Source organism: Balearica regulorum, chromosome 11 (genome assembly GCF_011004875.1).
Source record: "Balearica regulorum gibbericeps isolate bBalReg1 chromosome 11, bBalReg1.pri, whole genome shotgun sequence".
Lineage (NCBI taxonomy): Eukaryota > Metazoa > Chordata > Aves > Gruiformes > Gruidae > Balearica > Balearica regulorum.
The window spans coordinates 9,032,816-9,057,054 of record NC_046194.1 but is presented as its reverse complement, the minus strand read 5'-3'; the positions used below and the strand labels follow the sequence as shown (position 1 = coordinate 9,057,054).

At 48.3% G+C, this 24,239-nt stretch overlaps 1 protein-coding gene across 1 annotated transcript in view; it reads right to left on the bottom strand.

Moving 5' to 3' along the window:
* Positions 1 to 24,239, bottom strand: part of GPC3 (glypican 3) — a 152,395-nt gene that overhangs the window by 23,041 nt on the left and 105,115 nt on the right. Inside the window, exons 6-7 of the mRNA XM_075763177.1 lie at positions 23,004 to 23,124; positions 4,509 to 4,662 (exon numbers count right to left, since the gene is read on the bottom strand). Of these exons, the coding sequence (XP_075619292.1) occupies positions 4,509 to 4,662; positions 23,004 to 23,124 (275 nt within the window). The remainder of the gene's footprint in view (positions 1 to 4,508; positions 4,663 to 23,003; positions 23,125 to 24,239) is intronic.

Below are 24,239 nucleotides of genomic sequence, written 5' to 3'. Positions count from 1 at the left end.
GCAGGGCACGGCTGCCCCTTCTCTCTGGGAAGGCGGCTGCCAGAGGCATCACCCGCTCTGCAAAGTGCCTGTTCTCTGTTGGAAGCAACACCACCACCTTTGTAACATGTATAAAGGGGTTACCAACAAAGGGCTTTTCCGCCCAGGAAGAGACCACGCTCAGCCAGCCCAGAGGCGATGTTCAAGCCTGCAATTTGACGAGAGCTCTCGAAACATCCCTGCCGAGAGGATAAGCAAGCCAGAAGGTATTAAAGAGTTTCAGATCTGGGTAAATCAAGGGATACGCTGTGCTGATCTTGACTTTCATCCAGCGCCTGGGTACGGCATGGACTGCTGGAAACCCGCACAGAGGTCCAGCCCACCCGGCTGGCCTGGCAGCACACGGTGGCAGCCGGAGCAGCAAACGGGCTGGGTACAGGAAAACTCGGGGCTTCTCCAGGGGCTGGAACTACAAACTCCTCCTTAGGCATAACCAAGGGAGAGCAGAAAGGCAAAATTAAATGCAGGTTATGCAGCAGGAACAGCCAGGCAGGGGAGCTGTTTTACACACGCAAACTTGCAGAGCCATCTTTATATATCTTTATTGCACACATCTTATCCTTACATATCTCATGGGATGAGGCCAACTTCCCTTCCCAGGACAAACTATTTCTACTTAATTCTGCCAAATCCATCTGTTCCCAAGACAACTTTTGTTACTGCCTAACACAGATATTTTGGAAGGCTAAATCTTCCCCTCAACCTCCCACTCCCCCAGTTGCTGGATCAGTCAGAACATTCCCTGGGTGATGCTCCAGCCACTAAAAAGGATTTTTTTTTCCTCCTGGCAAAGCTTTGTGAGATGCCCAGGAGCACAGCATCCCTGCACAGGTGAGCTGGACCACACCACCTTTGCAAAGCCCCCCAGAAGCCTGCACCTCCTCTCTCCCAGCACCTGCTAAAGCCGCCCAACCAGCGCAGGAGCCTCTCCAGCACCCGTGTTTTATTTTCAGGCTTCCTGGCAACGAGCTTGTCGGTTATAAGTGGGATCTCAAGTGAGAATGACAGAGGTGAGCTAATTAGTGGCTGGCTGGCTGGAGCAGCAACGAAGCGCCAGCCACCCCGGGCTCTGTTTGCTTTAGGTGCCCGATGTAGGACGACCGATCCCAGTGGGGTGCGAGCGCACTTTTGCGTCGTACAGCCTGGAAAACATTTGCACTGACTCGTAATTTGGGAGAAAATACTATAATTTATTCGCAGGCATGATTTACCATTGGTGTGGCATAAATGTATGTGTGTGTATGTACACAGCTCTATTTTTAGAGCTGCATGGCCAGGGTGCCGGCTCCACGGTTACTCCATTGACAAACAGGATGCGCTCTTCTCTGAGCTGGGAGGTTTTCAGTCTTCCCCCTTATTGTAAACATTATCTGCCTTCAAAATCCTTAATGTGTTGCAGATGTGACAAACAACAAAAGACCTATCATAAAAAAAAGCCTGCCATCTCCGCGTTTCCCACTGGGGCAACTAATAATGAATTTATTAGCATATAGCGCTCACCAACATATGTTTATAGTCACTCACAAACTTTTGACTTGACAGTTTACAAGTATGTTTAAATCATTAAAGTTTAAGTTGACTGTCCAGTTATTACAGGCTCATTATAAATAGGAAACAAAGGTTACATTTTATGCAACAGGCGATAAATCAAAACTAGCCTGTATTTGAGACTGACTGGTTTGGTTTTTTCTTTTGCTCTTTTTTCATCCCCACGTTTTGAGGGGACATCTCGGTGAGGCCACCACCGAACAGCTGTTTGCAGTTAGCTGGCAGGACCAGCGGCACCCACGTCGGCGAGCAGGAGAGACTCCGACTGCATCCAAGAGATGCAAAGACCTCAGAGGTGGCAAACTCTGCCAATGTTTTTGCTCAACCGACGGCCAAACCCAGCGCCAGTCCCAGGCACCCAGCCCTCCTCCTCCCCAAGGCACTGCCAAGTCCATTTGCAAGTCCTGGGAAACCCTCCACACGGGAGGAGATCTCCGCTGCCACCACGGGGCAAAGGAAATTTCCTCCTAAGCTGAACAAAGCCTCTAAGAAAAGGAAAGCAAAGCAAAGCACTCAAGCTGGGTTCCCTGACTGCAAACCTCTGAAGGTCGGCAGGGGCACTCAAACACCCTCAAAGGGGGTTTTGGGTTTGAGCCCACTGCTACGACACACATCCCCCCTGCAGCCATCCAGCTGCGTTCCTGCCTTAACACTGCAGAGCATCCAGTACGGGATAAAACCAGAGTCAGTAACTCAACCCCAGTCCTTTCTGCCTCTATTACAGGGTAACCACCTTGGGAAGGAGAGAGATAAAGCCACGCTAAATGTAAAAGTTCATTTTGCAAAGTATTTCCAGATTTCAAAGCCTGGCACCATTTCAAATCGGCACGCTAACCTAAAATTTAGGATTTGTGGAAGGGGTGAGGGGGAACATGGAAGGGTTTCTGGTCCCTTTTATTTCGTGCTATGTACATGTGATATGAGATGATGGAAAAAAATTAATTGAAAAATACCCTTTCAAAGTAAAAAGAAATATCGTTCTCAAAAATGTTGAAAGTGAGTATTTCCACACCATCAGCAACTTTTCCTGGGCCTGTTTCCAACATAAAACTTGAGCAGAGTCACAGTTTATATCCAATACCAACCAAATAGGATTCTGTCACTGTCAGATCAGCTTCGCCTTTCTGCTCTAAAGCAAAACACAAGAAAACAGCATTATGGCATGAGGAAGCACCAGAAAGTCTCCCCGGCCACTGCAATGGCACAGCTTGTGTCCTCCAGGGCCAGACGGTGCCTAAAAGCTGTGCTGGACAAACCTCATGCTCTCAGCAACCTGAAAGACTTAACCTGCCAGGAACACAATGCCCCAAAGCCACGGCTGCTTTAAAGTTAATATTTACCCATCCTGTAGCAAAGGCAGCAGCAAACACCCTCCAGCAGAGTAGCACAGGCAGGACAAGTCCTCGTTTCCTACTACATGTTCACATACCGCAGTGACAAGAGAGGTCTAAATTGCTAGACAAGCAGGTTGTTGGGAAGATCAATACAGTGATTAAACTAACCTAGAGAGACAGCAAAAGGCAGAAAGGATTATACACCCAGCTTCAGAGATCACTGATGATATTATGGGGAAGGCTATAAGAGGAAACTAGAAACACATTAAAAATAGCATAAAGGTGTGACACAAAGATCACGGAAAATGAAACACGTATCTCTGCTCTCGACTCAGGACAATGAGGATCACCTGTATTTCCTTAACGTACACTTTGATATTTAGTTCCTGGATGAAATAAAGTACATTTTATCCTTCTCCGAATCCTGTATTTCTCTTTCAGACCTAGATTGGGGGATTTAAAAAGCCTTTTCTTTCCCTTAACCAATATTTGAATATATGTATTTTATATATTTTACATAATGTGTCAATAATCTTTGATATGAAACTGGCATTTAATATTTCAGCTCTCACTTCATCAAGGATATTTTAATTATCCCAGACCAATGGAAGGGAATTTATAAACATCTGTGCTTCGTTTAAGAGCCCAAATTTGCCTCTTAAACTTCAAAGCTGTAAAGCTGATTTTATCCAGGTTCGGTTGTCTGGTCTCTGGAAGAGCAATGCATGGCACTGGAACCAGCATTAATTGGGTCAAGCCTCCAGCCTGCAGACCCACGTCCAGCAGACACTGCTCATCCACGACAGCCACAGCCTCTAACAGCCTGGTCTTGCTCACAAGAGCAAAACGATGATACTGAGCTCCATGGAGCCAGGAGTAGAATGACAGTAAGTGGTCAGTGGGTCAGGGAGAAGGCATTTGTGACTGCCCAAGTCAGAACTGGTCCTCTGCTTCCTCCTCCCGATGGGTGACCAGGGACTACCTCATTAATAACGTAGCCTCGAAGCACTAGGAGTGCGCCATGGCTGTTTTCAAAGCAATCAAAGACATGTCTCGTACTGGCAAGCAATGCAATTTTAGGCTCCTGAGTACCTAAATCACTTCTGAAAAATGAGCCTGAGTTATATGTAAAAAATTACCAGGGGTCTCTATACCCTAGATCAGAAACAACCGTTTTTTGCTGCAGTCAAACAATCCCTACCAACTTTCTGACGTCCTCTAGAAAGCAGAAAAGCTCATCTCTAAGCTCATGAGTGTGGGCAGCAGTGGGAAGAAAAGAAGAGGGTGACCTACACCCTCTGGGGACCTACAGCAGGTTTGCAACCTGTCTTGGACCCACTCCCATGGGTTGCCCTCAACACACCCCTGCAAAACCGACCTGGAAAAGCAGCAGCATTACTTCTCCAGCTGCTGTCCCTGCTGGCACCAAGACCAGTTGGCACGATGCTGGGCATGAACAGTCTCTGAGCATTGGTGGTGCCTGCAGTGAGCCAACCTGAGCAGACCCCAGAGGGCAGCTCCCCACACCATCAACAAGACCTACAACCCCCAGAGGGGCAGCTGCTGTGGAACCACCGTCCCCATTACCTGCTAAGAACCGGAGCTGGTTCCTCACTCGCAGCTCTCCATCCCCGGAGCCTCCACCACAGTCATCCTCATCATCGCAGTCTCCGCTTTCCTCCTCCTCCTCTGGGGTTTTGCCTGGAGCTTTTCGGCGGGGCAAAGCCATCCCTTTGAGCAGCTGAAAGACACGAGGTGCCACAGTCATTCAACAGCTTCCCTCCGCCCTCCCTACCGCTTCATCCCGTGCTTGCAGGGGGATCGGGTGACAAAGGGGGACCGGGCTCTATGGAGCCAGGACAGTGGGACAGGACCCCATCGCGCTCCTCATGCCAAAGCACTGATGAACTCGGGTTCATTCATGGACAAAGCTGCACACAAAACCTCAGTGGAAGAAACAAAAGGAGGAGGAAAAAAACACATTGAGTAACTCTGTCCTTCAGGTCCTGCCCGGCGAGCACCACATGAGCTGGAGCACGTGTACCAGCTGTGCGAGACCCCGCTGCCACCCAAGCTCTGGAGCTGGCTACAAAACACGTGTCCAGAGTTAGGCCAGACAGGACAAAAACCAGCAGCAAGAGGAAACTCTGCTCAGGGATTCTCACTGCTTTGAGGGACCTCTCCCATCTGAGAAGTAACACATGTGAAAAGAAATGGCAGATCTCTCTGGTTCGCATTGTGCCTCACAAAAATAACCAAAAAATCTCATTCCTCACTCTTGAAGTGCAGAGGATGCTAGTCGAAGTTTTTGGACTAGCCAAGTGACACAATGAAAGGATCTTTTACAGCATGTTTTAAAGCCGAGTCCTAACGGCGACAGGTTGCAGACCCCCAAGATGGGGGCTCGAATACCTCCACGGAGCCCGGCCTCAGGACTGCTTTCCAAACATGGTGGGAGCTCCCCACACTGCCCCTTCGCAGCACGCGGGTGGATTAGACACATTTTAAGCTGTCGGCTTCCTCTTCCCGCTGACTTTTCTGATTTTGCTGTTGCTGAAAGCAGCCAGCTATTTCATCATAAACCCAGATCCACTTTGAAAGTGTGAGTCAGCCGGTTAATATATGCTGAAAATTTCTATCACTACCACTCTGCTGTTAAAAGCCTTCTTGAATTTAATCTCAGCACTAAAAAAATAATAATGAAAAGGATAAGTAACAGAGAAGATATTGCAAAATGGGAGCTTTCCGCATACTTCAGGGGCTTAGTTAGTTCCATCTATTGCAGCAATATGCGTGCCTTTCAAGGCATTTTTTAATATCTGGAATCTAGGTTATATTTTTAAACTATTAAGCTAGTCTTAGAAAACAGTTTCTCAAATATTTAGCTGCTGAAGTTTATACAGCCTTGGAGGAATGCTTTCGGCATCTGACTTGCTCTGTCCACGGCAATGTCCACATACCTCAGTTTTTATATTAGAGGAGCATAACGTAATGAAAAACAAATGGCTCAACATGAGACCCCTTCGGGTTCCCCGGCTGCGTCTTGTGGGGAGAAGCAACGCAGCAAAACTCTCCTTGGCAAGTGCAAAAGTCCGCCCAGCGTGACAGCCGTGCCGGGTCCCACACCCACTGTAGGAAGCAAACTGCAGCTCATCTCCCCCAAAAGTCAGGGGATGCTTTTCCGTGCCCTTCAACAGCTTTTGGCTCAGACTGTTTAAGTTCACTTTTCAGGAATTTTATTTTATTTAGACTTTTACAGGCCTTTCCCAGAATACGGTGTAACCACAAAAGAACAACAAACAACAACAAAGGCAAATGCAGCACAGAGAAGAACTTGCACAGGAACCAAACACACTGACCACTCAACTCTTGACACCATCACTTGTCATTCTCTCCTCCAAATGAAGTCCATGGCTAACAGCAGCCCTCAGCACAGAGTATGTCAGCTCAAGGTATAACGAGGGTCTCCCATGTACAGCAGCTAATTACAACATGCACCCGTTCGGACCCACGGTCCCCGCACACCACTGCTAAAAAACCAAGCCCATCATGGTGGAAGGGGACCACAACTGCTCAGCAGCAGGATGCTCACGGCTCTGCAGGATGCTCACTCCTCTCACTCAAGGCATAGAACAAGCCAGCCGGGACCCCACCGCACTGCTCAGTAGCACAACTTTCATTATTTACCCAAAACAGCAGAGGAACTTCCTGGCAGGGAGAATTAATTTTATGATATTTTCAGATTTTATCAACTCAGCAGGCGGTGGGGGAAAATCAGGATTTTTCAGTTGTGTGTTTTCAAACGTTAAAATTACTGAGCATTTCTTGTAGTATTACTTTTTTCTTGGCATGCCATAAATTAGCAGCTTAATTTCTCCACCTTCATAGCTACAATAAAACAGGAATTTTCTGAGAAACAACACGCAGGCCCCAACTTTGGATTGAGTGAACACAACATCCCTGCCACCACGTTGCTCCTTCCTTTTCCAGGACAAAAGCTCCATCCTCGGCTACACGTTCCTCAGCTGCCGACAACCACGGGGAGGTTCAATGAGCCACATTTTGCAGCTGGCTCTGAGAGAAACGAAGCCTGAGACACAAAACCAACTGGCATCGTTAGCAGGCGAGCTGGCGCGGGGTGGAAATCCCACCCTGCTCCGTTGGTGCATCCAGACCCTGGAGCGCTGTCGGATGCTTCGGCTTCGGCCGGAGCAGTGGCCACAGGCCCACTCATCGACCATTACACAACCACCCCGATGGTCTGCACGCTTTATGAAATTATATTTGGTGAACTGAATATAGATTCCCCATCCTTAAATAGTAAGCGGAGCTGGCTGTACCCTAACATTACAGTTTATTCATGTCCTGTGGTTTAAAGCCTATGGTAAGAGGCAGGAAAATACATAGTCCAGTGATCGCTAAAGTAGTATGTAACAGTGAGATAGCTTTAACTTAATCACAACTCATCCAGCTGTAAGAGTCTACAGTTGTATCTACTCATCTTTGCAAAACCATAACGGCAAAAATACACTGTAATGTACCCGATGTAAACTAGAGCACTAATTGTGGGAGTCCATGTGCGCACACGCACCTCCAAGGTGTGTGCAGGGCATTCATCTCCCATCGGCACAACCACCACAGAATCAATCACTTTTAGGCTGGAAAAGACCACCATGGCATGACACACATGGGCCACAGCATTTGCTCCACTGGCTCAGACACGCATCGGTTTTATTTCCAATCTCATCCCTTTTAAATCATGACCCTCCGGACAGGAATGGTGGGCAGTTGTCGGCACGAGGGACGCTGGGCAGCCCCAGCTGGTCTCCATATACATCTCTATAGCCAACATCTTTGTTGCTTGGCTTGTCCTGTGGTCTCCCTGCAGTTTAAAAACCAACCCAGATGGGAACCGTGCACCAAGCCTTTCTGCAAGGAAAGCTCCCCAGGGCATCCCAGCATGATTTACACAATTATTCATAACTGTGCAGTGACCAGACAAAAACAGCTGCGGCAACATGGGGTAATGACTCAGCTGGATTTGGACGGGCCACTGTATGTTGAAATCTTCGTAACTCCTCATTCTTTACAACCACTTTACTCAGAGCTCACCATCCTACCAGCCCACTGAGCCACCTGGTCTTGTTTTTCCAATTTTAACACAAACAGTGAGAGCTGCAACATACTTTTTATCATTAATCTCTTGTCTCCGAAAAGAAATCAGCATTGTGTTCCTTGGACTGTAGTTTAATAGCTGTTTTCTCCTTTTGGAAACTACGCCTGCGGTATTGCAAATATCAGTTTGAGCAATACCCAAAATTGTGCCCACAAATTCAGATAAAATATCGGCAGTGAGCTACAAGCATTGTGCTCCTTTAGGGCAGAAATCATCCCTTTCAACATACTTCAAAAATATGTAAAGTAAAGAGAACAGCCAAACAGATTATTAAGGGGAATAGAAGACTTTTAGAAAAACATTTAATTCCTTCATGAGTTTAGGGGAGAAGTCTGATTGATATTCGTAATCTTTTGGTGGACAGAGCTGTCATTTAATTTAGCTTGCATGACTGAAAGAATTTAATAAAAGTGTTCCATAGAGTTTTGCTGAAATTCTTTGCATGTTTTTAGTAAGCCTCTGGAATACGATCAAACCTAAAAAGCTGGAGAGGACGGAGACTGAACTTGCAGCTAAAATAATATCCAGGATTGTAATATACACTTAATAATCAAGTATTCACATCCAGCAGAAAAAGTGCCTTAGTGCAGAAACTCCTCTGGATCCCCAGCCGTGTGTCCAGGTGCTGCTTGGCATCATGAAGGCGACCCTGGGAACGGGATCCCGCAGCGAAAACCAGCCCCTGGCTCTGCTAGAAACCTTTCAAAACTCAACCAAACCCACCCACTCAGGACTGTCTGCAAAACTTGGGACGCCTTCCTTTGATAAGAAAGAATTTTGGAGGAGCGAAGGTGTTATTTTCCCCTGCATCACACAAGCTGCCTGCTCCGGCCATGCACTTTCAGGTACCCAACACAGATGCCGCTGTACTTCCCACACAATTCCCAAGATTCCCGACAGGTCAGGTTTTTCTATTTTAAATTCCAGCCTGCTGAAAACATTGGTTTTGGGGGGAGAAAAACTAGATCTTATGGCCAATCTGGACCTTGAAATCTGCAATACTGCATAATTTATGGGTGGCTTTTAAATCAGGGCAGCATCACGGGAAACGTGCAGATTTTCACACGATACTGTTCCCTGTTAACAGCTCATTACAATGTACAGAAGTATATTCCCATTATGAAATACAGCTGGGGTTGTTTTGCTTATGAAGGTCATTATCTGATCACAAGCAAGAATCGGGGAAAGGAACGCATTTTAAAAGGCTGTAGTTGTGGACTTTTCAAAAACTCATGTGTTTTGAATTTTGTGGCCTGATCATACACAAGCATGCAACAGGAGAATCGATTCTCTCCACTTCCCCTGCTTATTAGCCCTGGAAATAGCATGGAAAAAATTATATTTTATTAGCAAATACTCATTTTATTATTTAACTAACCCCCACCATGAGATTTGCTGATGCCCTGCACTCCACTTTCCTATTTCCCAGCTCTGTTCAGTTTATCCTTTCTGTGAACAGGGGCCTTGGTGGCTCAAGAGCTTGTGCAAGCAGAAACTTAAAGGAACATCAACACCATCATTTTCACTTTCCTCTTTCCAAGCTCTAGAGAGCTTTCTCCCTCTTGGGCGGTAACACAATGCAACACATATTACAGAAAACCTCAATGTTCCCTGTCACCGAGCACCAAATGCCATTTAAAAATAAGGATATTTAAAACTTTAAAAATATCTGTAAATACCAGGATTTGTACTTCTATCTTGCCAGAGCGAGTGCATGTGCGCACAGGCGGGCATCGCTGCTCTTCCAACCACAACATTAGCCCATGGGCAGAAGAGCCCATTTTGGCAGAAGGACACTCAAACTGGGGTTTCGTGATGGCCCTTCCAGTTGGATGCACCTTGGCAGCGCAGACGTGGCAAAGAAACCTGTTCCTAATTGTACTCCTATTTCAAGCTCAGCACAACAAGGACCGATCGCTAATCAAACGTTAATAAAGTGGAAGCAGGCTTTGGAGCTGGAAAAGTCATTTTCAGTGCTTCGAAAAACAATGAGTTGGGCACGTCAGCTGTTTTATCAGCTGCTCTAAAAGCAAATTCTGCATTTCCCTGTGCTGCCTGCTTCAAGACGTCTCGGGTTTTGTACTGCTGAAGCCATGCTCGGCAGACCAAGCCCCAGGCAGTACCTCCTGTCTGCTCTGGGCAGGGTGGGCAAGGTATGGCCCCGGAATGCCCTCCCCACGCACCACTCTTGGGCCACTCCTGCTTTTGGGGCTCCACACTAGCCCATGGCGACAGGTGCCAAAAGGGGTGAGCCATAGCTCTGAGTTTATGTTGTGGCTCTTCAGCCATAAAAACGTTTTAGTCTTTACTTCTAGCACTCAAAATATCATCTCCTGGAACAGGAAAACTCCCTACTGTCCATCCTTGAGGTCTACCAACACAGCAGGACCCCCTTTACTGTCTTCACAGGCTCCAGAGGAGATGCTCTCAGCTGCCAGTAAATCAGTTTTCCTGGTCACTCCCTGATAGCACAAAGAAGGTGGTGACAACAGTGAATTATTGGCCAAAGGGTGGCCCTACTTTATGGATCATCAGCTTAATTCCAGATTAGCTATCAAAACTGACAACATCCCTATGGGTAAAGGAAGACAGATAAAGCCCCTGAAGTGCTGGCAGTAATTAAAATGAGTCCACACTGGACAGTAAATCTCTTCCGGCAGCTGAAGAGGCTGCCAAGCCGTTATGAATTGCTCCGGTTTGGTGATGGCAGGCTGATGCTTCTGGACACAGGGGTTAAGCCCTAGCTGGCACAGCAGCAGGCAGAGGGACGGGCTCCTGCCTGCTGTCTCCCAGGCAGGGGAGGTGTCACTTCCCCGACTTGAACAAATGCTCATTCATCACAAGGCACATGCAAAAAAGAGATTACTTGGGCTTTACGATCAGCTCATTCACCTTATATCCAGTTCCTTCCCCTTCCACTCTGCAGCTATTTATGGCTTGTTTTTGTGCGGTGGTAGGAAGGAACAGGACGGTGTGGGTGCTGAGCAGAGCCACAGGGTCCAGCCCAGTCTGCTGGGGACCCGGGCAGTCCCCATCTGCTTCTGGCTCGTCCCTGAGCCCTGTATTGATGTCGACACTGGAAAAATGATGCTTTTCTCTTTGTGAGCTGCTACAGCTCCTTCTCCTCCTTTGCATTTCTGAGACCAAACTATCACCAGCCCTTCAGCATCCCTTCCTACACCTCTCCATCCACCTGCATCAAACACAGACATCCCTCAAACTCCAAGACCCAATTATTAAACAATCATTGAACACACAGTTGGACCAGGCAGTAGATGCCTTCAGCACCTTGCTGGAGTCTGCCTGGATGTTTTCCTACCAGGACTGGATAGAAGTCTGTGAGCTACTGCTTCTCTAGAAGTGACGTCGGAATGCAGCTATTTACTGCAAACACTCTCTTCCAGCTCTTCTTCGCTTTGCCCAGGCTGACCCACGTTGCTATGTCAGTCTCTGTCACAGGGCCCATAACTGCTCCAGATCCGGTGCTACTCGTGCCAGAGCACCTCCTGAGGACGTTTCATTTGGTGCACAACCTGGGAAATCATTTCTGCTTACACCTGTACTTTGATAAAGGGGAGCAGAATGCCACGCTAATCCCGCGGGTGGACCTTTAAAGCTGTATCGAGGAAAAAGCTGGTATTTCGAGATCACTTGGGCTGTCAGACTGCCTGGAAGAATGAAACGAGAGAAAGTCACCAAAAGAGCTGTCCCCAGCAGGCAGATAACCACCCATACCTGTTGAGTGGTAAAGGCATTGCAAAGATGCTCCCTTCCTTGCTACCTGCAAGGGCTGTCTGCTTCAAACCCTTCCCACATAATCTTTTCATTGGCATCACATTCCTCGTCTTTCATCCCACAAAGCTTCTCAGTCTCTACCAGCAGCCCCAGCTGCCTTCCCCTCTCCTTTCCACCCACTCTGCATCACTAGACAGGAGAACCTGGACCAATTTCTCTACCTGCCAAGCAGCCACCCCTCGGGGGGTTGGCAACTCAGTGAAGAAGGGGCGTGGGAGCCTACATGGGCCAGGACCCATCACTGCTATTATCCATATTTTCCGTATTTTGCTTAGTTATGTTGGAGCAGAACCCCACTCTGCCACCCAAACACCACTCAGAAAGGCCCAAAGCACACATCACCAGAAGATAAAACATGAGACAACAAGATGCGAGAGCATCTAGAAGGACACCTTAAACCATCTGCCAAAAGCGCCCCACGTTTCTGCAGAGGGGGACCAGCGTGCCCAAGCAGGGTGTGCAGCAGCGAGCAGGTCTCCACAGCCCCCTCGCCACCCACCAGCCAGCTCAGCCCAGCCTGGTCAGAACGGCTGGGAGATTTCCTCTTGGCTCAGGCTCCAGCACACGTGGCTGCTCTCCGGCTGTCGGCGATGTCTGCCGGGGCTGCCTGCGAGACAAACATCTCGTCCTTGGCACCAGGTAGGAAACAGTGAGCCGAGAGCGGCACTGGAAGGATATTTCACCCCCCCCCGCTCCTTCTGCCACACAAACGAGAGGCAAATCTGTCCCAGCCGCTTTCCTTTTTCCCTGAAAGCTCCCAGCAGAGAGGGATTTCTCAAATTGTGTATTTCTGTGCAGTGTTGTCTTGTACAGAGGTTTCTGCCAGAACACCAGCCACTCTCCCCCTGCCGCATCCGGCCCTCCCAGGGGCTGCTCTTTCTAGCTTTACTTTTGCATTCACTTCACCCCAAGGCACTGGAAGCCCAAAAAACATCTGCAAACAGCTCTGCTGAATGTCCTCAGCTCCGCAGAGCTCTCACAGGGGACTGAACAACTGCCTCATATGCCAGTTATCTCCTATCAGACAAGACAATCCCTGTGCAGGGCTAATTACCAAGCTGCTGATTTCAGCAGAGACTTAATCAGGCAGGAGGAGGGGGGCTCCACGGTGAACACCCCCCAAATCTCTTAGCTAGGGAGGAGCAAGAACCTGGTCTGCTCTCCCTGGGGACCTGCAGGCCACCACACCAGGGCAGGCTGTGCCTAGCTGAGCCCTGGACGTGGTCCTTGGGAGCTGGGGGTCAGTGGCCTCCAGCATCCCGTGGCACCTCTGCCACCCGACAGCCACTGCTCCATCCTGAGTGGAGAGCAGAGCAGGGGGTCTGCAGGCAGGACGGGGCCGGTGCTGCTGGGGAGGGTGCCCAGCTGGAGCTGGGAGCCCAGAGCCCCAGGCCCTGCTGCCACAAGTATTTATGCACTTCACATTAAACAGGCATTCGACTGAGACAAACCAGACCAGAAGTAATCCCGGGAACAGGGTCTCTCCAGCCTCCGTGGTCCCTAATTAATGGCTGATGGCTGGGCTGGCTCCTGGGCAAGGTCACAGCTCTCCTCTGCATTCAGAGCATGGCTGCTGCTTGCTAAAACCCAGAGAGGAGAAAATTTAACTTCATGAACTGAGCTTTTCCAGTGACAGTATTGGCACCTGCCTCCTAGGATGGGTCTACAAACAGGATGAGGAAACATCCAGGCTCAAGCACGGGCACTGCTGATACGCCGGGGTGCAACTCATCACCGATACTGAGTGCATCCAACAGGACCAGACCCTGCAAGGCTCAGGCCTCCAGAGCTGCAGGCAACAGGAGCCCTGCCCAGGGCGATTCTCCCACACAGATGCACAGCCACCAGCTGAGCAGCTGAAGCAACTCAGCGTTTAAATTAGGTTCAAAGATGGTGACTTTATACCCTCCCCCAGCGAGACCCAACACTCGCAGAGGAAGCCCTGAAACGCACCTACACGAGTCTCACTCTCAGCATTTAGGAGCATATGTGCTGCACGAAAAGGTCAGTAAACTCCTTCCCCGCTGGTAGGTGGGAGGCATTCGAGGGGTCCTGCCAAAAATAAAAAGTAATTTCCTGCCCATCATGATACGTCTTGATGGCTTGGACACCCATCCTCTGCCAGCTGCCTCCCAGCTCCCCGTGCTTCACAAGAAGGCATCTCCTTACATGTGTCCTCAGAAAGGCCAGCCAAGCACATTTTCTTCTTTTAAATACCATTTCCTTGCCATAGAGTCAAGCAGGGCCATAGGCAATAAATATCGCTGCAACCTAAACTTCCGTTTGCTGCAAGGGCCATCTCTCGCAGCATGTGCTTCACCAGCAAGAGCACTAGAATACAACCCAGCCTCTGCAGTTAGTTAGGTGTCAAAACCAAGCTAAGAAGTTTAATGAGCAACAGCATTAACTGAGAGAGCTCTCCTGAGCCGTGAGAGTTATTGACACCTGCCCAAGTGCAGACAGGTCTCACTGACTGGGGACAGGGTTGGCCAGCACAGAGACCTGCCTAATTACAAACATCTGCTTTGTCAGCAGGCGTAACAAAAGGAGCGAGATTACAAATTATTCATTACCTAAAATGTACAAAACCTCTTGCACTTTCTGACAGCAGCGCAGCTTGGATGAAAGCTGCAGCAGCATGTGCCAGCCACTGCCTCCACGGAGGTGGGAAAGAGCATCAGGAGAGGTCCCAGGAGCAGCCTCGGCTTCTCGACTAGCCAAGCCAGTGCTTTGAAAAAGGGACCACCACCCTCTCCCAAAGCAAGATTGCTGGGTGGGGTACAGGTCGGATGCCTCTTCTGCTTCAGTCCAAGAAAGCTCTGGTGACACTTGTTGCAAGAACAAAGCTGTTGAGATGAGAAGATGAACTGCTTCAGCCAGCTACGGTCTTTCTGTGCACAGCAGTAAGACACCTTACACTGATACCAGATCACTGGGTGCTTTCTGTTCCTTCAATACACGATGCACACAAATCCACAGCAGCCTGAGCAGGCAGGATCGGGAAGGACTCCCCTGCTACCCATCCCCGGTTGGTGTTGCAGACCAGGTATGCATTAATGCCTCTGGGAGAAAAAAAAAGCCATAAATGTGCCTTGTTCCCACTGCACAGACTGGTTTGGTGAAGCGGCAGAATTGCACCTGGAAAATCCCCAGCTCCAACCTTCCCTGTGCACGGAGCAGCCAGGGATGCAGCAGGAATCCCACAGGCATCCCAGCTCATGGAAACACTGCCTGCACACCGTGCCACAGCTGGGCGCAATGCTCCCGAAGCAAAGCCCGGTGTGCAGAGCGGACCTCCTGCCAGAGCTGGCCCTCCCTGCCCACAGCAGGTCTGACAGCACTGCTTTCTCCTCCCTTCCCCTGAGAACATCATCATTAAGCAGTTACACGCCATCAGGCTGGAATCAAAAGTAACATTATTGTTAACAGGGCTTTTTCTTGGGGAACAAGAGCAATCAGATTTGTTCTGTGGCCAAGAAAACCATAGGTTACCTTCCAGGCCTGCTCTGGACAATGGAGATTAGCTCCCTGAACCCCAATCCCATCTCGCTCTGGACCACACTTTAAAACCCTCGATGTTAAGTCAAATTTTGGAGAAAAACACATAAATGAGAAACCTACCAATCATCCCACTAACACCAGAGCAAGCTGGGTGCTCCGTTACTGGGACCATCAGGGAGGACACCCGCCCTGGATATCTACTGATTAAATTACCAGCCTGAGTCACAGCACAAGGCGATACAATTAACGAGGCCCAGAATAACTGTAATTAACTGTTAATCTGGTATCAATGGCTCCACTTACACCATGTTTTGTTGCACAAAGATTCCTCCAGGTTTGTTTCCTCCACAACAGGATAAACCCCAGCGCTGGTACAGGATATCTGGTGTTTGTTTTAAAGCACCGCTGTGCATCAGCTGCATGTTTTGGACACAAAAACAAATGAATCTCTTACAAAGGTATTTTTTTCCCAGCTGATTTCCACAGCATTGTTTGGAGGCTGGTCCCTGCAGGACACACCTGAGGCACCCGCCTCCCCGCTGGAGCTGGAGCCACAGGGACAAAGTTGAATCCTTTCTCATGCGTAAGACCACAGTGACCAGGGAATTTCAGGGATGGAGGGTGATAAAACGCTATTTATGTTACCCAAAGGTTACGAACATCTAACAATAAACTAGTGTGGAAACCAGCCAAATCTGCTGCCCATCCAAGCTCAGCCCCAGCTTCCTGGTCTTGCTGAGAAAAGCAAGGAGCCAGATTCACCGCCCGGGAAAGCTTCACTGCTCCTTTAGTCTCACCTGAGCTAAACACCTATTCCAATACCAGGTAAGTGGTGAAACACCTCCGATGAGTAAAGCAACTCTCGGAAAGGCAAGCGGGAAAAAGGAAGCACAGGTGAGACACTTCTTTTTCATACTGGTGTAGGAAATATATGGCTTCACACAGGAACGCACCTTTCCCAGTCCTCTCCTGTGTGTTCCTGAAATTCATTGCCATGGGCAGGACAATGAAAGTAGGAAGGACAAGGAAACAGTGAATCTTGTCTCAGAAAATGACAGCTCTGCAGTCCCATTATTTACCAACAAAAGGGACACATGGCTGTGAACCAAAGGACTTGGGTGCTCCGAGGAACATCCCACAATTAATTACCTTCTCCAAAAACTGGCTGATGAGGACTTTGGATATTGACGGGCATTTTGGCACTACCTTCAATAAAAGCAACTGATCAGTAAGAGACGGCAGTCATATCCGGGTTACACAGCACACAGGAGATGCTCAGGTGCTCAGCACAACTCCGACTGTGCTGTCACTGAGCAGTACCAGAAATGTGCTTATTTACCGCCCTTTTCTTACTGAAAATGGGAAATGCCTCACATTCCACAGCAAATTTAACTGCAAAAGCCGTAAAAGCATGGGGCTTAACAGTGCAGCCCTTACGCTCCGCTGTCTCGTGCAAGACCATAGGTAACACAGGCGAGAAACTTCAGCAAACACAGCCCAGATTATGCCTCTGTTTAAAAACACACATGCAAACACACCGGGTCTAATTAATCTCGAGCTGTTAAAGAAAACCCATTTCGGCTGACCTGCGGGTACAGCATTCCCACAACAAACCCGATAACACCGGGACATTTGTAGATATAGTCCCGACAGGCGATAGCTGGCGTGGGCAAACGCTGGCTCTTACTAAGATGGGAAGGAGGGGGTTGGGTTTAAAAAGCAACCCGACAGTCAGATACGTTCAAATTTAATTACGTTCTCGTTACAGAGGGTCACACTTCCCCTGATTTAACTGTCCTGGCAAAATCCTGTAATTGCCGTTTGCATATGGAGTGGGAGAGGATTTACCCGGCGTGTTAACGAGAGCCGAGGCACAGCTCAAAGGGAGGATGGAGTTAGTCTTTAAGTACCAGGCCTAGACTTGGTGGAGCTATAGATTATTTCGTGTAGTAAAAGAAGAATTAGCTGATTCATTCCAAAATGCATTTATCATTAAAATAAAAATCTTTTGTCATTTTATTTAATAGCCTTAGTAAGAAATAACTGGTCTGGTTGCTCTCAACAACATGTGGTTTTAATATTTTAATTGTTGCAAACTGTTTAATAATGTTGAACAAAAGGCGTGTCCAAGTAATTGTTGTGTTTATTAACATTTCTTTTGAGGACTTGATAAATTATATTACACATATACAACACTTCAGACATTGTAGTGTTAAGTTACTAAATTTAAAAGTGGAAAATTAGCCAAAAGCAACTTGTTTTGGTGCAATTTAAATATTGTATTTTCAAGTGATAAGCGTTGCGCATCACGTTATTTAACAGTCTGGCAGTTTGTGCACTTTTCTAATTATTATGCTGCTTCATCTGGCCATGGAATTAGAGTACAGTGGGAATAATAAACCTCACAAAGCCTAGCAGGCCACAGAGAGATGTGATTCCATCAAAGCCGTCAAAGTCACGGATTTTTCTGAAGGGAAAAATATATTCCTGAAAAACACTCGGCTCCCCAGGGTGTCCCATAATAAACTCAATAGTTTTTCCTGCTTGGAGCCATCTGGGACAGGGTCCGGTGAGGCGGCACCCCGGGACCCCACGTCTCCCTGGGGAGCACCCGTGGCCGCCTCGAGCTGCCCTGCACATGGAGAGCAATTGTCGCACCGCCCAGACAGCCCATTTGCACGTTCCCCGTGTGACCCGAGCAGGGTCCGGATCCGACCCTTGGCCTCCCCGAGCATCGTCCCCCCGTGGCGGGGTTAAACCCCCTTCACCGGTCCCTGATGCTGCGCCATACTCGATATTTTGAGCAAAGGGGTCGAGACAGACTCAGGCACAAGGGCATTGCGCTGTTCCCAGGCCTATTTTGTTTACATTTGATTCAATCAAGTTGTGGCCTTTTGGCCTCTTTCCAAATTAACTTCTGGGTGACCTCTGCCGTGCCCTCTCCCAGCAGCCAGGCCGCAGGGAAACAGCCCATTAAACCTACAAACAAATATAGGACATATTGGTTGATCAACCCAGCTTCAAACGCGGCTATTTAAATGCTGGGGCATGCTTTTTTTTGCAAACTTCAAGTCTATTTTGTCTTCAGTCATTCGCACCTCTGAGCCTCCTTTTTTTTTTTTCTTCTCCCTTTCCAGCTAAAGCTCCGTGTTTTACTGCCTCGTAAAACTTTTAAATTTTGTTCTCATCCTCCTGTAAACCCCACGAAGAGCAACGCGAGGCACTTTCACACGGGGCTCGCCGCAGGACCTGGGTCTTTACGCCGAGTACGTGAAGAAAGGCGGCGAGATCCTGCTTGGGGGGGGGGGAACACAGCTGTAATACTCCAAGAAATTGTGTGTTCCCCTTATTTCGAAGGCAATAAATCAAAGTGAGTTTCTCAGGGTCTGTGAAAGCGTATTGCCTGGATTCTGATCCCCAAAGGGCTTGGGTTTTTTTCAAGAGCTTATATGGTAGTTAGATTTCTGGCTAGAGAATATGCAATATGGATAAAAACACAGTCCCTATATGGGGCAATAAATTACAGATTGTTTGATGTGGAAACCAAAGAACTGTCAAACTCCAGTATATCTGAAATATTCTAAATGAGCCCTTAACTCCAGTGTCTGGAAATGTACAATATGTTTCCAGGCCCTACAGTCTTGTAAAGACACATCTCCCCCAGTTAAGTTTCCTTTTATGGATTTTATTTTTCATTTTTGGTGGGGTTTTTCCCCCCTTCTCTCCCAATATTACACTCTTCCTCGTAGAGATGGTCCTATGATAAACACCAGGATTTATCTAAGTATAAAAAGTGACGAGAACTGGGTGCAAGCTTAAGCAGGTAAGTGCAGTAAGGATGGGGTAAAGCATCTGCTCCAGCGGTGTCAGAGCCCTGTAAGCGTTGCAGAGAGCAACAGTCAGCTGGGGACCAAGAGGGACAGGAGGGAGGACTAAGAGTGTCACATCAGCTGAGCTGGTACCCACAGCCTCCATCCCTGCTGCTTCCTGGCACCAGCATCCCTCAGGTCCGCTCTCTGGAGCCCTTCCTGGGAGGAGGTTCAAGAGGAGGTCACCAACGTGGCAGAGCGCCTGGGTCATGGGACACAGGACACCACGGCTCCCGCCTCCATATGCATCTGTTAAAAACTGAACCTCATCTCCATCTGTCAGCCACCTAAACATCCCCGTGGTGGGAGGAAAATTGTGTGACCAGAGGAAATAGCTCACCTTGCACACCACTTTTTGCCTAGGGATGCTACCAAGTTACAAAAAAACCGAGCAAGACCTCGTGCTGACACAGAATAACCTTTCAATTTCAATATAGTTTCACGTGTGGGATGAGTGAAAACCCTTCTAGCTAGAAACAGACCCCATCCACTCTGGGAAATAAAAGTTAGGAACCAATTCCAACTCATTTTCCTGAAGGTGACCCTTGGCCTCCCAGCTGAGATAACAATGCTAATATTTATGGATGGGTTGTTCATGCCTCTGGGCACACAGCAAAAATAACACAAATCAAAACTTGGTAGACATCTAACAGAATTGAAAAAAAAAATAAATCCTTACTTCCAATATGGCAATAAGAAACTACCCCGCAACACCCACAATCACATGTTCGGGTGAAACAAAAATGGTCTGGAGTCTTGATGTGGTAAGTAGGCACCACCGAGAGGGACTCATCCCGAAAGGACTGGCTTGAGACAGCACACTACTCAGGCAGTGAGCTTTATTCATTTATTTACTTTAACTTAATAAAAGGTGCTTGAACCAAACTAATACAATCTGGCAAATTTTTCCCCTTCTCTCCATGTTAAGTTTTCTATACTTCTTTCAGTCCCTGTGGATTTTGTTCTAAGGCACAAACACCATTCTCATTTCAAACTGCAAAAGTTTGATGAGAATTTCTCACATATATATATATATATGCGCACTTACCCAGATTCAGTTTGAGAAGACATGAACTAATGAGTGAGCACGATTTCTGCACACAACACATTTGCCAAACTCAAGCAAGCTTGAAAATGTGGCACACTGCTGAAAGAACACACATTTTTCAGCAGCGTGAACAGCCTGGAATAAATCGAAGCCAAGTCATCAGCAAATTACAGACATTAGCAAAAATCTACAAGTAAAAGTAAAAGCTGTGGAACTCTTAACAAAAATTGCACTAACTAGCATGGCTCCTGAGTCTACCCACATCCACAAAATCCAAGCTGCATCTCCAACACAACGCACGGGGAGGAATTCATTACATGGTTCCAGATTCACAATTTACTGGTAGTCACATGGGGAATCCAGTTTACAGCTATGAGCACTAAAAACACCCAAAAAGATGCTCTTTTCTCCAAAAGATTCTGGATGTTTGAAAACCCTTAAAAGCCACTGTTGGCTTGAGCTTGGTGGATCAGGAGATTTTCACCCCCTCCCAGCCTGGGAGTCCCCACCACTTCCCAGATCTGAAGCCAACACCTGAAAAACACAACTGTAATTCATCCAGAGCTGCTTCTTCCACATTTCCTACTCTTTGGCGTTCGAGATGCATTCCAGATGTGAAGGAGAGTGCAAAACTTCGGTAGGCCAAGAAATAAGTGTGATGGTGAACTATGACACCCCAAATCCCAAATTTAAGTGACCTCCACAGTTACTTTCACAATATATAAGCTATTTACCATAGACTAAAGACCCTCCGCAGGAATAGCTAGGTTTATAAGTAATTTTCACAAATCACTTCACATTTTCTCCTGATTTTATTCTCAATCCCCTTCTTTCTCAAACACAGCTTTACAAGAGGGTTTGATATTTTTCAGACTCTTACATTTACACGGTTTAAGCCAAAACAACTCACCTGTCCCCCATAACACGTTCCAATCCAATATTGCAAGCCAAGGAAGGGAAGCGCTGTAAGAGACCATGACCAAGCTGACCATATTCACCCCCTTACCACTATTTTTCCCAGAGCAGTGGCTGACCAAGACACTCTGCTGCTGCAAACAGCTGAGTTCAGCCTGGTGATGTTTACCCAGGGTCTCTTGTTCCACAAATCTCCGCTCCTCAGCAGCCTGAACTGTTCAGCAAAGACCTAACTTGACCCAGTGTGGCAGCCAGCTTTTCACAACCGCTTTATGTCAGCAGTTTCAAGTACACTAATAACCATGTTTTGTTCGGTGCGACTTTCTCACTGTGAATGGCAAAATATCATTATCACCTGCAGGTTGAAGCCTGCCCTCTACCCCATTTAATAGGGAGCTGATTATGCTATTTCCCTCACCCCCTTTTTCATAATTACGGGCTGTTGGCAGATGGCATGGCTCGGCACGGGGAGGCATGCAGGAAGGCAGACCGGGCTGCGCTGTCGCTGCCCACATCGGCTCCCACATGCCAGGGTGCTCCCGGGGACCCCGAATCCACCGCTGCGTCCCGCTCCCAGACAGCGGCTAGTGAGGCGTGCCTGCATCAGAAGGTGCAGGGGTTAAACCGGGAACTGCTATGAAAACAGTCCCTGGCAGTCTCGGGAGCAGGAAAGCAGAGGTTAGCAGAAAAGTCGCTAAGGCAGCAACTTCAGACAGACCAGCCCTCGCAACCCATCCAGCCAGGAAGCAAAGCTGGGCTTAACCCCAGGAACCTGCCGCTGCCCAAAGCCTTGTGCCAGAGCGACCCTGAACAAGGTCCCCACCACTAAGAGCTCTCTCGGGAGAAATTGGGCAGCTCAGCCGTAGTAACAGACAGCATTACCATCAAGTATTTGCCCTGCAAGGTCCCAACGCTGTGTCCCTGCAAAGTACAAAGGTCTGAGCTAACAGCCTGCTGAAAAACATCCCCTCTACTCAGAGACACAGAGCAGAGAGCAGAGTCCAGAGCTGGACCCCAGCTCAGCTGGCCCGGCTGCAGAAGGGCTCTGGGAGCAAGCTGAACACCACGCAGAGATGCCACCTAATCCCTTGGCAGCAGTGGCGCGTGTTCACAGACCTAACCTGGCCTGGCATGATGGGTAGAGACAAGATACTGCTTGTCCTGGCAAGCATGCCAGGTCTGAGACCATGGGAAGGAAGCTCCTTCCCCAGCAGAGAGGGTCTCATCCAGCTCTGCCATTTCCCTATTCGATGGCAACTTGCCCCAGTAGTGACTGGGAGTGGATGCCCAGGAAGATACAGCAAAGAAACAAGTGACCCTCTCTGCCAGCCGCGAGCAATGCCAAAGGGGACTCCTCTGACCAGAGCGGATATCAGGCACGTGCCACGTAGGCACCTCGTGCTCGGGGGCACCACAGCAGCTCTATCTTTCTGGGTGCTTCATCAGGTGGGGGATGGGTGTCCAGCAGAAGCGCACCGCAGGGATGCATCCATGCATCCTGCCGGGCACAGGCTGAGCCCCAGAGGGCTGCACGTACCCTGCAGCTCCCGCTGCACCTGCGGAGCACCATGCCAGCACACACGAATCAGGACCAGCCACACACGCCCTGCGAGGCTGGTACTGCACGGGGCCAAGGCGGCACTGGCTCTGCACGCAGCTGCAGAAGATGCAGATGCCCCAGGTTGTCTGGCTGAGCCCGAAGAAAGTGCGGGGGAGGCCAGACTAATTTGGAAACCGCCCACTCTGGAGCCATCCCTGCTGGCACGCCTGCAACAAACCTGGTTGATGTGTTTCAGCTTGTCAATAATCTGGCTGATAACTGGCTCAGGACCTTTCATCTTCACCTCGTGGTTGCCAGGCTGAGCTTTTGCTCCATTCCTTGTGATTTGGGGACTGTACCTGTGGGAGTGAGAACAGAGGAGAGCACAATGTCATGGGACGAGATCTTTAAAGTTCAGTACAAACAAAAGAAATCCCAAGATAAGCACCAGCCCTTCCCAAAACAGAGTGCGCAAAACAGTTAATAATGACAAAGGAAAGGCAGAAGATTCCCACAAATATTTCTGCTCTGCCTTTGCAAAGCAGCAAGATGATGTACTTGTATCACTTGAGGACAATGAAGTCCTTTCCAGTCCATTAGTAACCAAGGAAGATGTTAAACAGTATATAACAGGGATAAATATTTTCACATAACTTGCACCCAAGAGTCCTAAAAAAGCTGGCTCAGAAATTCTGGCTTGCTCATGTTTGTTTAAAATAAATCTTGGCAGACCACAGAGACTCCAGTACAAGAGCAGTAGTGTTGTGACCACAGCCAAAAAAAATGAGTGGGATGACCCAGTTAACTGCAAGCTGATTAGCATAACATCAACCCCCTTGCAAAATAATGACTATCACTGATGTGCGATTTCAATAATAAAGAATTAAAGCATCAGAATATAATTAATGCTGTCAACATTGCTAATGGAAAATAGGTGTTGTCAAACAATCTTGATTTCAGTCTTTGATGAGATCCAGCCTCGGGGATCAAAGTAACTGCTTAGACAGAACGTACATTGAATTTGGTGTGGTGCTGGGCTCTGCACTACATGATAGCTCGATTTACACGGGTACCGTGCAAGTCAGTAAAGCACCCAGAAAGCAGATGAAGAGCTGGTGGAGAGATCTCCAGATGCAGCTCTCCACAGGGACCCTCTCTGCGCAGCCAGCCGCCAGGGCAGCTCTGCAGAGGAGGGCGGCCAAGCCTGTGCTCAGCTTTTTCATCGGTGATTAGGAAAGAAATATAAATTCACTGCTGCAAAATGTATGGAATGACAAAGTTTATCAGAGTGATAGAAGAAAGGAGAAGAGGGACGGAGGGATCGCTGCATGCTTGCCTTTGGAGGAATGCATTTCTACATGCCCTACCGGTAAGTTCATGATGCTCAGGACACGAGAGCCCCACACCAACCTCACACTCGGCCTCAGGACAGAGTGAGCGGCTGCCACCACTGGCAGCCACAGCAGTGGCACAG